At 36.5% G+C, this 14,403-nt stretch overlaps 1 protein-coding gene across 1 annotated transcript in view; it reads left to right on the top strand.

The window, feature by feature from the left end:
* The window catches only part of CPLANE1 (ciliogenesis and planar polarity effector complex subunit 1), a 130,444-nt gene that overhangs the window by 32,572 nt on the left and 83,469 nt on the right, over window positions 1-14,403 (top strand). Inside the window, exons 19-25 of the mRNA XM_061189194.1 lie at window positions 884-1,101; window positions 3,693-3,857; window positions 9,192-9,330; window positions 10,498-10,607; window positions 10,727-10,885; window positions 11,002-11,110; window positions 12,787-13,087. Coding sequence (XP_061045177.1) covers window positions 884-1,101; window positions 3,693-3,857; window positions 9,192-9,330; window positions 10,498-10,607; window positions 10,727-10,885; window positions 11,002-11,110; window positions 12,787-13,087 — 1,201 coding nt within the window. The remainder of the gene's footprint in view (window positions 1-883; window positions 1,102-3,692; window positions 3,858-9,191; window positions 9,331-10,497; window positions 10,608-10,726; window positions 10,886-11,001; window positions 11,111-12,786; window positions 13,088-14,403) is intronic.

Genomic DNA, 14,403 nt, shown 5'->3' with positions numbered 1-14,403 from the left:
ATATAAAGAAAAGAGTTGGAAAATATGAAAGAGAAGTTAAACTTTGTATAGAATACGAAGACACAACATATGTCTAATAGGAGTTTCAGTAGAGCCACACCAAATTCTGGATAGTGACTACCTCTGGAGAGAGGAAGTGAAATAAGATTGGTACCTAAGGAATTTTCAGCTGTATTTGCAACATTTTTTTTAAAATCTACATTGAATGTAGGAAACATGTTAATATCAGACAAGGATGAAAAGTCAGTATGTGAGTGTTTTCATATTATATTCTATACCTTAAAGTATGCTTAAAATATTTCCTAATATAAAAGTACATAAATCTCCAATTCTGCCACCTGCATCTCTGCATTTTGCCTTCTGGGACATGTCTCCATATATACAAATATTTATATAATTGAAGCCATACTGTATGACTATTCTGTATATTTCTAGGTTTTTTTTTAGCTTCACAAGTCCTTTTTATTATAAAACTACTGTGATGGACTATTATGAAAAAGAAAATAATTACTCTCTCACTGCCTTCATGTAATGTTGTATATTATTTTGGAGTCCTTATTGACATTTTATTTTTCCCATTAATATTTTCTCTTTTATTATTATTTTTGAGTCACAACTATATTCCAAGAATATTTTTATTATATAATTCTTATTACAGTATCTTGTATAATTTTGGAAAAGTCTTTGTGCTCTGATTACCTATAATCTTAAAAGTAAGAGAATCTTGATTAAGTTTCTGTCTAGAAGTTTGGGTTTTTTGCATGTCAACCAATATGTTCATTTTTGGCAATCAGCTTTTTCAGATATGAAATTTTATCCTACAAAATAGCATGAAAAGTATAATATAAATTTTAACTACTTTACCTAATTTTGTATTTGCTAGATCCCATTGAAGAAGAAGATGCAGATCTGCTATTTGGTTCTGTGCAGGAAGTACTGAAAGCAGCAGTTATGGCTGATGCAGATATTCTTTCAGAGACATTTCAGCTTCTGATAAACTCTGCCAAGGACTTCAGTCAGAGACTGTGGGGCTTAGTGCCAGTCGGCTTGTATCTTCCAGCTCCTCCATTATATTGTCCTCAGCCAGCTATTCTTAGTGAAGTAAGCTTAGTGCTTAATCTTTTAATTAATTTAAAGTTGATTTTGTCCAATTTTTAAAATCAACTTGATAATAATCATCAAGTTAAAAATGCAGGCTCTGAAGCTAACTTCTGGATTCCAGCTTTGCTGTTTATTTATTGTGTAATATTGGGCAGTGTACTAAACTGATGTTTCAGTTTCCTTATCTGTAAAATGAAGATGATGATAGTACCTCTGACAGCATTATTGAGAGTATTAAATGAGATATCCTGTAAAAGCTTTTACTTTAGGGCCTAGGACACATAGTAAGCATTCAATAAATGTTAAAATTATTGAAATAAAATTATTTCAATAATAAAACAAAATTAAGAGATATTTCTCTGTATCCAGATTTTAAAAAAATAAACATTTGTTTAGGGTAGCAAAATAAAGAATGTCAGAATTTAGAAGCCATTCATTATTTTTTATTTTATTTTTTATTTATTTATTTATTTTTGGCTGCGTCGGGTCTTTGTTGCTGCGTCCGGGCTTTCTCTAGTTGTGGCGAGCGGGGGCTACTCTTTGTTGTGGTGCGTGGGCTTCTCATTGCGGTGGCTTCTCTTGCTGCAGAGCACGGGATCTAGGCATGCAGGCTTCAGTAGTTGTGGCGTATGGGCTCAGTAGTTGCGGCTCGCAGGCTCTAGAGTGCAGGCTCAGTAGTTGTGGCACATGGGCTTAGTTGCTCTGTGGCATGTGGAATCTTCCAGGACCAGGGAGGGCTTGAACCCGATTCCCCTGCATTGGCAGGTGGATTCTTAACCACTGCGCCATCAGGGAAGTCCCAAGCCATACATTATTTTAGTCTTTTATTCATCTCATTGTCTGTGCCTCTTTTGAAAGACTTAGTTTGATTTTTCTTTGGTTTGAAAGGTCATTTTTTTCTCCTACACTTTTCAAATGATAGTTCTGTCTTATAAATAGCAATACTGTATTCCTCTCAGGAACTTTTCCTCTGCTCTTATTGAAAATCATAACATTACAATTAGCTGGTTTTAGGATTTAAAGTGTTAATGTAAATTATTTACATTTAAATTGTTTTAATATTTAATTAGTTTAAATTGATTCTGGTATTGTTTCTTTACTACTTTTTCAGAATTGGCAACTTTTTTTCTTTTTCTTTTTTTAGACTTATTTGCTGTATTCTCATTGTTATATTTCAAGTTACGTTTCAGTAGGTTAAAATATTTCATTTGTTGATATTTCAGGTGTAATATATTACAAATGGAAAGAATAAGTAGTCCATGGTATTTCTCAGTAATTCCTCTTTCCTCTCATATCTGAGTCTTCAGTATGTTGGTTTAGGAATTAGAAATAGCATTTAAGATATTTTTGGATATGCTATGCTGTTATTAGTTTTGTAACTATCCTTAGTAGTACTTCATTTTATTATTTTTTAGTAAAATAATCTTCAATGGTAGGATTTCTCTTAAATGTCCCTCTATATCAGTTAGAACCCCTTGGGTTGTAAGTAACAGAAAACTTGGTAAATATTGGCTGGCGTAATTGAGAAGCCCAGTTATGTTACCAAAGACTTGGATTCTTTCTTTTAGTTCGTTTTCTAAGGTGTCAGCTTCAGTTTAAGGCTGGCTCCCTTTGTGGGAGCAGGATAGCTGCCAGTAGCTTCTAAGGATACCTTGTCCATGTCCAAAGGGAGTGGGAAGGGGAGAAAGAAAAGCAGTAAAAGTATTTCTCTCCCAGCATTCCAAGCAAGAGTACTGAGAGTTACTCTTGTAAGAGCGACTGAGGTCACTTCCCTGTCCTCGAATCAAACACCTTGGCTAGGGCTAATACAAGGTACTGCTTGGCAATTGACTAGGGCCTTCCTTGGCAGCTAGGGATATGGGATCAGCTCTCCTTGAATCATTTGGCTATGTAGGAGAGGGGCAGATACCCAAATAAAAACTGAATACCCTTAAGAAGTGACAATGGTAGGAGAAGGTTGGGGAAGCAAATGTTTACAGTACTCACATTATCTCATTCTCTGGGAAATTAATCTGTAGCTACTGACTTGAATTGTGTTTATTCAAGAAACATTTGTTGGATCCTACCACATACTGGAGTTTACTCTAGGCACTATATGACAAGGCCTTTGCTCCTGGGTAGTTCTCAATAGTGTGGGAAACAGATACATAAATCAGCAAGAATAGATTAGTGAAAGCTATAATGGAAGTCTGAGCAAAGTGTCATAGTAGCACAGAATGGGAGGGCTTCACAGAGGAGGTGACATTGAAATATAATGGGATTTTTCCAGGAAGAGGAAGGGAAAAGTCATTCTTTTTGAAAGGAGCTTTCTCTGTAACATTCCACCCATGGAGTCAGGGGTGATGGCTTCAACTGTTGTAGCCGAAGACTTGGGATTAGGGTCGACTTATCCCTTTACATTGTTTGAGGTGAGAGAAGTGTTTCCTTGACACTAGAAATAGCTGTAGTTAATATCTGAGGCCATGCCTCAAAACTTCCTTTATAGATGTCCAGGAATATTCTACTTTGAGAGGCACTATCTTTATTTTCACTTTAACATTTTAAGTTTCTGTTTTACTAGCTACTAAAATTGTTGTTACTTTTTTTTTTAGGAAGATGGTGATGATCTTCTTTTAAAAGCTGAAAAAGATAATCGCCAAAAGGTGTCTGGAATCCTTCAGCGTGTTCTCTTGCTTTTCCGGGCAGCTCGGTGTTCTTTTCCTGTAGCACAGTGGTACATCTTGCAGTTGAGATGGGCAAGAAAAGTCATGCAGAAGGTATGGAAATGTCCTAGTCACTTATGTGCTATTGAAATAGGGAAGAACCTTTTGTATTCTATTACAAGTTAATCACTAAAGGGTTGTTGCCTCTAACCTTAAATTATACATAATGGCCCATCTTTGGGAACCCTGCTTCCCTGGTAATGAGCATTAAGCTAAAATACCTCTTTTTAGCTAACAGGAAACGTCCTGACCAGGTCCACCTGTGACTGACTGCAGGGAGGAAGAAATTAACACATGCCTTCCAGAGGCTGATGGGAACCAGGAAGTGTTTGACTTTACTCCCTCCCCTTTTAGTATAAAAGGAGCCTGAATTCTAACTCAGGCAAGATGGTTCTTTGCGGCATGAGCCCACCATCTTCTCGGTTTGCTGGCTTTCTGAATAAAGTCGTTATTCCTTGCCCCAAGAACTCATTTGTCGATTATTGGCCTGTAGTGCAGCAAGCAGTATGAGCTTAGACTCGTTAACAGTATGGTAAACAATTTAAATATACTAATATTTATTAATATTTATAATTGTGATATTTTCCCAAGGAATCCTGCCCTATAAATACATAAGTTTCAGGCTTATTTATAGTACGAAACCTTGACAGACCAGGTTCTTTCTGCTGAAAGATAAGGACTCTGAACTGGAGCTCAGTGTTAGTCCCATGTGGTCTGACAATAGAAAGTGTAACCTAGTCAGTTAATTCCAGGTAATTTCAGTTACTTTTTTTTTTCCCCAGTTACTTTCTTTTCCCACAATCATTGAAGATTTGCGCTTAGTTCAGGGTTTACCCCACTTCTTCCTGAGACGTTATCTGTGTTCCGTGGGGGCTTCTGTGGTGTCAAACTGTGGAGAGTTAGAGTTAGTTCTTGGCAGTGTGTTTCCTTGCAGTAGTCACCCCCAGTCAGAGTCTCCCCCTTCCTGTCTTCGGAGATGGGCAGTTCAGTTTGATTCTGGGGCTGTCATCCTCTTCTACACTGACTTCAGCTGAGATGTAGCTGCATTCTTACCTGATCTGCAGCCAGATGGGACATCTGCTTGTATGTCCCTTACCCAGCTGCAATTCCCTTGTTGTCTGTCTCTCTGTAAAATGTGGAGCTAAATATTATTAGCCCCCAAAATCTAAAATTTGGCCCTTGATTAAATTACTAAATGTAACGAGAGTTTACAACTTTTTTTAGTAGAAACCCTAAGAGAGACTGAGAAGTTGTTTATCAAGTTGTTTTTGAAAATTATCCGCTTTTTAGAGAGAAAAGTTTGTGAAATTTGCATACAGCTACCATAAAAATACAAGTTAAAACTATTAAAACTATACTCATTCTATATCTTGTTATCCCAAAGGTGTTTTTAAGGATGTTTACTAAGAAGGGCAAAGAGTTTTCCTGTATTATTGAAAGATTGTTTTTAATAGTTTCAAGATCTGTTGAGCCTGAGTGTTTGTTATAGGAAATTTTATTTTAAAAATTGCTTGTTGTAGAAAACGGTTTCCTTTATTCTTTTTTTTTTTTTGGACTGCGTTGGGTCTTCGTTGCTGCGCGCGGGCTTTCTCTAGTTGCGGCGAGCGGGGGCAACTCTTCGTTGCGGTGCGCGGGCTTCTCACTGCGGTGGCTTCTCTTGTTGCAGAGCACAGGCTCTAGGCAAGTGAAATGTGGAAAAGGAAGGCAGGAGAAATGAGGCACAAGGGAGGATTAGAAGAGTGATAAGGACTCGGTTCAACCTTGCTGGTTTGAAGAGGGCCATTATCTGAGGAATGAAGGCAGCTTTTAGAAACTGAAAATGTTTCCCCAGCCTATAGCCAGTAAGGAAATGGGGGACCTCAGTCCTGTAACCACGTGGAATGGAATTCTGTCAACAACCTGAATGAGCCTGGAAATAAATTTCACTTAGAATCTCTAAAAAGGAAGGCAGCCCTGCTGTTACTTTGATTGGCTTTGTGAGACTCTAAGCAGAGAGCCCGCTGAGCTGTACCTAGACTTCTGATCCACAGAAACTGTGTGGTAGTAAATGGGTGTTGGTTTCAGCCATCAAATTCCTGGTAATTTGTTAGGCTAGTAATAGGAAACTAATATAATGCAGAATCTTTATTTTAGCTAATTTCTTTACCATTTTTTAATTGATATATAAATTACATTCCATAAAATTCACCTTTTAAAAATGTACAATCCCTTGGTTTTTAGTATATTCACAGAGTTGTGCAGCCATCACCACTGTTTAATTCCAGAATATTTTCATCACCCCAAAAAAGAAACAGATTAGTAGTAACTTCCATTTCCTTTTCTTCCCAGCCCCTGGCAACCATTAATTTACTTTCTTGTCTCTTCGAATTGGCCTACTATAGACATTTTATATAAGTGAAATCATACAATATGTGGCCTTTTGTGACTGGCTTCTTTCACTTAGCATAATGGTTTTTTTTTTTTTTTAAACATCTTTATTGAAGTATAATTGCTTTACAATGGTGTGTTAGTTTCTGCTTTATAACAAAGTGAATCAGTTATACATATACATATGTTCCCATATCTCTTCCCTCTTGCATCTCCCTCCCTCCCACCCTCCCTATCCCACCCCTCTAGGTGGTCACAAAGCACCGAGCTGATCTCCCTGTGCTATGCGGCTGCTTCCCACTAGCTATCTATTTTACATTTGGTAGTGTATATATGTCCATGACACTCTCTCACCCTGTCACATCTCACCCCTCCCCCTCCCCATATCCTCAAGTCCATTCTCTAGTAGGTCTGTGTTTTTATTCCCGTCTTACCACTAGGTTCTTCATGACCTTTTTTTTTTTCCCTTAGATTCCATATATATGTGTTAGCATACTGTATTTGTTTTTCTCTTTCTGACTTACTTCACTCTGTATGACAGACTCTAACTCCATCCACCTCATTACAAATACCTCCATTTCATTTCTTTTTATGGCTGAGTAATATTCCATTGTATATATGTGCCACATCTTCTTTATCCATTCATCCGATGATGGACACTTAGGTTAGCATAATGGTTTTAAAGGTCATCCATGTCATAGCATGAGTCAGTACTTTATTCGTTTTTGTGGCTGAATGATATTCCATTGTATGGATATATAACATTTTGTTTATCTCTTCATCCATTGATGGACATTTGGATTGCTTCCACTTTTTAGCTATTATGAGTAATGCTGCTATGAACATTTATGTATAAGTTTTTTTTTTGGGGGGGTGCAGTTTATTTATTTATGTATTTATGTATGTATGTATGTATGTACGTATGGCTGCGTTGGGTCTTTGTTGCTGCGCGTGGGCTTTCTCTAACTGTGTCGAGCAGGGGCTACTCTTGGTTAGAGAGTTGGGGGGGGGAAGCCCCGCAGTGTGCGGGCTTCTCATTGCAGTGGCTTCTCTTGCTGTGGAGCATAGGCTCTAGGCATGCGGGCTTCAGTAGTTGTGGCTCACGGGCTCTAGAGCACAGGCTCAGTAGTTGTGGTGCATGGGCTTAGTTGCTCCGCAGCATGTGGGATCTTCCCGGACCAGGGATTGAACCCGTGTCCCCTGCATTGGCAGGTGGATTCTTAACCACTGTGCCACCAGGGAAGCCCCTATGTATAAGTTTTTGTGTAGACACATGTTTTTCATCCATGGTCAAACTGCACCAATAATTGCAAGGATATAGGTAGCCAAAAGATACAGATGAAGTGTAGCGAACTCTGGAATTGCATACACTGCTCCAAGTCTTTTCTCACTGCAGAAGAATGTGTCCTGGTCTTCTTTTTAACGTCATGACACAAAAGGGAGCTATTTCAGTTATTTAACATCTCCTTTTTATATCTCTCTAATTATATAGCTTGTGTAACATTTTCCAGGGGTCATATTCCATAAATCCATACAGTCTAGATTTGTTTCTAATAACCAGCCTAGACAGACTCTGTACATCTGGTAAATACCATTAATTTGTTTGACAAGAAGTCTGTCCTTAGCATGCTTACAAGGGGATTTGACTAGCTCATGTCTTTCTGGAAGTGAATAGTAGAGGGAGAAAATAGATTACAAGCCTGCTGCTAATCCTTTTCTTCCCAGGTTTATGTCTCTTAGATCCCTTTTCTTTTATTCTTTTTTTTTTTTATAAGTTTATTTTTATTTATTTATTTTTGGCTGCGTTTGGTCTTTGTTGCTGCATGTGGGCTTTCTCTAGTTGTGGCGAGCAGGGGCTACTCTTCTTTGCAGTGCACTTGCTTCTCATTACGTTGGCTTCTCTTGTTGTGGAGCACGGGCTCTAGGTGCGTGGGCTTCAGTAGTTGTGGCTCACGGGCTCTAGAGCGCAGGCTCAGTAGTTATGGCGCACAGGCTTAGTTGCTCCACGGCATGTGGGATCTTCCCGGACCAGGGCTCGAACCCGTGTTCCCTGCATTGTCAGGCAGATTCTTAACCACTGTGCCACCAGGGAAGTCCCCCTTTTCTTTTATTCTATCACAGTTTCCTTTAACACACAGTAGTTTCCTTTATTTTCTGTTCTTGATTTGTTAGAGAGATTAGGTAGTTGGTCCTGAACCATATTTTGGATTTGTGTGTCATTTTTTCATTTAGTGTCATTTAAGTTGTTCCTCTTTCCTTTTATTTTCTCTAAGCTGGTAATTAATCTATCCTCATCAAAGTAGACAGGTTTGATTAAATTCAGGTTAACATTTTCTTAGAATTGAATCCTTCATAAGTGGTATTGTATACTTCCCCTCTGCAGCACATCATGTTGCACATACGTCTTTTTCTTTCACTTTTCATGATAGTGAGATGGATCAATGAATTTGGGTCATGTTCCACCCACTATGATGTTCTCCATCAACCCATCAATTTTTTACCTAATTTAGCATTTATTGATGATCCTCGCTAGAGTCATTTTTTTATTAGGAGTTGCCAAATGATGACTTTGTAATTCTGTCACTTATAGATTAGTTTTTTAAAGTTTTGTATGTAGATATACCTTTTTCTGTATTAGTTTTTAGGTAATGCACATAGGTAGAGTTAGATACTTAAGTTTATTTTCTTTACTATTCCTTTGGGGAAAGTCAGGGCAAATAGCATTAAATTCTTTTTATACAGAACTTTTTAGGCAAAACTGAGTGACAAGAGAGGTTAATTTGGCTAGAACCTTTTTTTTTTCCTTTGAGATTTAGCCTAGTGGATTTGTTGAATTAAATTTGTGAGCTAAGTTTCTGAAAGTACAAGTGATTTCAGGGATATTTTCTTACATAGTATGGGAACCATGCTGAGTTTTCCACTGTTTGTGGTTTATCTTACCTGCCTTGTTTGTTGCTTTATAGTTTCCTTAAAAATTGACTTATATGACTGGTAATTAACATATTCTTTCTTTACTATCAGATTCGAATGAAAGGATCCCTTCCTTCATTGAGTCCTTTCCCTCAGTCGTTACTTAATTTCTGTAAAGGAGGTGTAGCATTCTTTCGACCTGGAGCAACTGGAGACCACAAGCTTGATGAAGTGTCCATTAAAGCAATAGGTTTGTCCAAAATGAGCTGCTTGCTTAGAAATTAGGCCTAAATATTAGTAATGATATATTTTACATTTGATTCGGGGAAGTTTCATGTAACAGAATACTGTGCTGATAATGAAAATACCATATATGTATGTTGCCACCATGGAAATATATTGAGGGTCCAGTGGTCCAGTGGTCAAGAATCTGTGCTTCCACTGCAGGGGGCACAGGTTTGATCCCTAGTCAGAGAACTAAGATCCCGCGTGCCTCGTGGTGTGGCCAGGAAAAAAAAAAAAAAAGATATCTAAGATACATTAGGTGAAAAAAGAGATAGTTGCAAAACTGTATATGCATAGTATGATTTTATATATCTTTGTGTACTTGTATTACTTTTAATAAAAAATTGTTTTATATTGGAAATTATATTTCTAATATTGAAAAATTTTTAACTTAAATGCCTGTTATTTTTTTTTTAATAAATTTATTTATTTTTGGCTGTGTTGGGTCTTCGTTGCTGTGCTCGGGCCCTCTTTAGCTGTGGTGAACGGAGGCTACCCTTCGTTGCAGTGCATGGGCTTCTCATTGCGGTGGCTTCTCTTGTTGTGGAGCACAGGCTTTAGGCACGCGAGCTTCAGCAGTTGTGGCACACGGGCTCAGCAGTTGTGGCTCGTGGACTCTAGAGCGCAGGCTCAGTAGTTGTGGCGCATGGGCTTAGTTGCTCCGCAGCATGTGAAATCTTCCCGGACCAGAGCTCAAACCCGTGTCCCCTGCATTGGCAGGCGGATTCTTAACCACTGTGCCACCAGGAAGTCCCTTAAATGCCTATTAATAAGTGATTTTCCAAATAAATTAACAATATGGTATTAGGTAGAGCTATGTGTATCGGCTTTGAAAAATATCTACAATATACTCTAAAGCAAGTAAACTACCAATAAATAGAGTAGCTTATTTACTCTATAAAGTTTTTAATATTTTCATGCAAGTGACATGTATGAAATATTCTGGAATAATACGTGTAAAAATTCTGTAAGGATCTCCACAACTTTTATATAAAGTATTGAGGATGAGCATGTTTCTTTTATAATCAACAGTATAAAGACATTTATTTTGGAAAACAAATAACCAACAGTTGTTATAATATTAATGTATATACTCATACAATCTTCTTTGATATTTCCATTCCTGATTTAGGTTGCTTCAGAGAACTTTGTGCTTTGTGTTGGATGCTGCATGTCCGTGATAAGTTATCCTATAGTTGCAGGCAATATCAGAAGGCAAGAGAAAATGTGGAGGGAAAAAAGGTATCAATTACACAAGAATAAGAAAAATAAATATTACTTGGGAAATTATTGCTGGATCGACGAATCTAGTCTATCTGTCTAAAGTGAAAAAGAAATGATATCTTTCAATATCCATTTAGGACCTCGAAGTGAAGTTTGATTCTTGTATGGTTGAGCACTGTCTCAGTGCAGTGGAATGGGCTTGTAGAATGCTACCCTTCTCTCGGTTTTCCAATATTGAAGAACTTATTCAGGATCTAATTTTGAGCCTCATTGGAGAACTGCCACCAATCAGAGAGGTAATGTAAATGTAGGTGAAAATAAACTAAATCAGAATCAGAGACTGTAAAGAATTTTAATTTTATTTATAATTAAGAATGATGCTCATAAAACTCATTTTTAAATTTTTCTGAAGGTAGCAGAAATTTTTGTGAAAGCATTTCCCAATCCTGAGGACATAAGGGTTCCTTTAAGAGAAAAATATCACTCTCTTCAACAGAGACTCAGACACTATGTTGTGAAAGGTATTATTTGTTATTTCTTAGATATCTGATAGATAAATTGCTGAAGATTCTCATTTTGTTTTGAAAGCATTTATTTTCTAGTGCTTATGTTTTTATGCATTTCTCTTTGGAGATAGGAGTATGAGAAGTCAGAAGCACTTCCCCATTACGGAAGCACCAATTCTATTGCTTTGGAACCAGACAAAGCTGACTTCATGTCATGGCTCTTTCAGTTAGTGACTGTGTGACCATAGGCAAGTTGCTCAGTATCTCTGAGCCTCTTTTCCTTATTTGTAAAATGAGTATATTAATACTTCTTTATGAATATGTATTAAAAGAGGATTAAACAAGATAAAACATATAAAATGAATATATAATGCTTTGTATAATGCAGATATTTTATTGAAAACTAGTATTCTCCTTTTATGGTTATTTATGCTCCTTATTTTATACTATGCATTCAAGATGACCTTGTGAAAATTTTTTTTATTGTGGTAAAATATAAATAATATAAAATTTACCATTTTTAAGTGTACAGTTCAATGGCATTAAGCACAAGCATACCTTGGAGATATTACAGGTTTGGTTCCAGACCACCATAATAAAGTGAATAATGCAGTAATGCAAGTCACATGAATTTTTTGGTTTCCTAGTGCATATAAAAGTTATGTTTGCAGTATACTATAGTCTATTAAGTGTGCTCTAAAAAAAGACAATGTATATACCTTAATTAAAAAAGTACTTTATTGCTAAAAAATGCTAACCATTATCCGAGTCATAATCATAAGCAAGTCATAATCTTTTTGCAGTAGTAGCATTAAAGATCACTGATCACAGGTCACCAAAACAAATCTCATAATAATGAAAAAGTTTGAAATGCTGTGAGAATTAGCAATATGTGACACAGAGACACGAAGTGAGCAAATGCTGCTGGAAAAATGGCACCAGTAGACTTGCTTGAAGGTTGCCCGAAACCTTCACAGATATTGCAATTTGTAAAAGATGCAATATCTGTGAAGTACAATAAAATGAGGTATTCATAATGTTGTAGAAATTTTTAAAGAATTCAAATTACTCTCTGTTTTAGAACTATAGTCTAGTTATTTAAGTCTAGTAATATCCTATGATTGTACATTATTGCATTAATGTACTTACGTTGTATTTGTGATTTATATTTTTTCAGACTTTTTTGAAATCTCTAAAATGTCATGTTTATGTATTAACGATATTTAAAAATTTTTACGTAGGCAGTCTTGAAAAACTTCCCTTTCTATTGTTTCCTGTTACTTGAAGTCAGAAAGGTGTTTTTGTTTCTTTGGCTAAAATTATACTTATTTTCTCTTGTGTGCCACTCTGTGGGAATGAGAAGAATGATAGTGATTCTTTCTCTAATTATCCGGTTTTTGAAACAGTTAAATTGCTTCTAAATTTTTTGTTTTCTAGGGCATACTTTTTTATGGAGTCACTTTTATTGTTCTTTAATGGACCTTTTCTAGCTTCTGCTGTTCTACCTTAAAAATATGGACCATACCTTTCTAACAGATATTGAAAAAAAGCATGATCTGTAAGATTGTAGAACTAAGCCTTAGCCATCAGTTAGATTTCATGTTCCCAGGGTGGACCAGAATTGGATCCCCTTATGTCTTGAGTTGAAACATTTTAATGAACTTTAAGGCCTTTTGTTCTTTTCTTTCTAGGTCCCCAAACTCAGGAAATGATGTCTGTTATCATGCATTCTATCCATAAAGTGAGGGTGAAAGCTCTGAAACGTGTGCAGAGAAATATAGGTTCTTTTGAGATGAATATATGGGAACCAACTGAAGAAGAAAAACCAGCTGAGGTTCTAGGTTTTGACACGTTTTCCTTGGGAACTAGTTTGAGCAGGAGCACACTCCCAGAACCAGGGAATTCTCTGGTCCACAGTGATGCAGATACAGCTGATACTTTCTCGGAAGCTTTGTTGGCTGAAGAAAAAAGTAGGATACATTTCTCTCAAAGGTACAATTGAGATCTCATAATAGAAAGCATTCACTTCCTTTGGGAACAAAGTACTTTCAGTATTTTCATGCAACTGATGACCTGATTTTTATTTCCAGCAACCTCACTGATTATATTATTACCACCCTCCATACCCACAAGAATGTTAGGAGTGTAAGATGAGACTGTACATTTGACAATCCATTTAAAATATTACTGAGATACAAAATAATTTTGCCACCTGAGGGTATAAAATAAAATGAGTAGATGAAATTCTAGAGTTCACTGGAGGACTTTTAGTTCTTTTAGCAATCTTAGACTTAAATAGTTCAGGATTATTTGGTTAGCTATATTATTTTTAGAGTTTCCAGGGAAGGAATTTGCAAATTCATCTTTTTTTTTTCTCTTTGCACATTCATCTTTGAAGCTTGTCTGTAAATTGTTGAGAAATTCTTGCTTATCATTTAAACCTCTGTTACTTTAATTTAAGCAGATTTTTTTCTTTATAATTCAGTATCTACAATGCAGTTTATCCTTCTCATGACTGAAAGACTATATAATCAACCATAATCTTGCTTAAGTGAAATGATATCATCTACTTCAAACATCTGCTTAAACTGTATCTGGTAGTATCATAAATGATGTGCTTGTTTCACCAAGCAACTTCATTGTTAGCACAGGAATACCTTGGAGGCTGCTTATTGTGTATTCTTAATAGGAAGAGACATGGCGGCTTCAGCCCAGGTGCCTAACTGGAAGCTTTCTTTTATTGAGGGAACTAGGGATCTGTGTTCTGCCCTAAGAACCATGTTGAAAGGAAGCAGATTTAAAAGTAATTATGGCTGGCAGTTAGGTGCCTGCCCAACAGGTTAATAGCAGCAGAAAGTGTTTAGAAAAATACCCAACTTTTGTGTGGTAAAGAATCCTGAGGGCAGTCCTGCTTCTTGCATATCATACAGGGAAGCTGAAAGGGGTAGATGCAAGAGAGAAACAGAAAGCTGTAAACTATGATGTGTATTGGTGGCTTGTGATTTTTTATTGACTTTGTACAGTATTTCTAAATTCTGACCTGTTAGAGGACCTTTTTTTTTTTTTTCCAGAAAAAGTCATGTTTTTTTTAAATAGTGAAATTTCTGTGAACCCATTTTAATCTTTTTTAACATAAAATTTCCCTTTTGATATTAATCTGTTATATTTTTTGGACTCAGAATGTTCAGCTCGAGTGAATACTTAGAGATCTTTGCCCCTCATTTGAAAGATAGGTTATCAAGGCATTAAAAAACAAGAGGTATGACTTAACCAGTGGAGAGAATTTTTATTGTCAATGCTAAGATCAT

The sequence above is a fragment of the Eubalaena glacialis genome, chromosome 4 (genome assembly GCF_028564815.1).
Source record: "Eubalaena glacialis isolate mEubGla1 chromosome 4, mEubGla1.1.hap2.+ XY, whole genome shotgun sequence".
Taxonomy (NCBI): Eukaryota; Metazoa; Chordata; class Mammalia; order Artiodactyla; family Balaenidae; genus Eubalaena; species Eubalaena glacialis.
The sequence above is the reverse complement of the archived record's forward strand: the minus strand, read 5'-3'. Positions and strand labels throughout refer to the sequence as shown.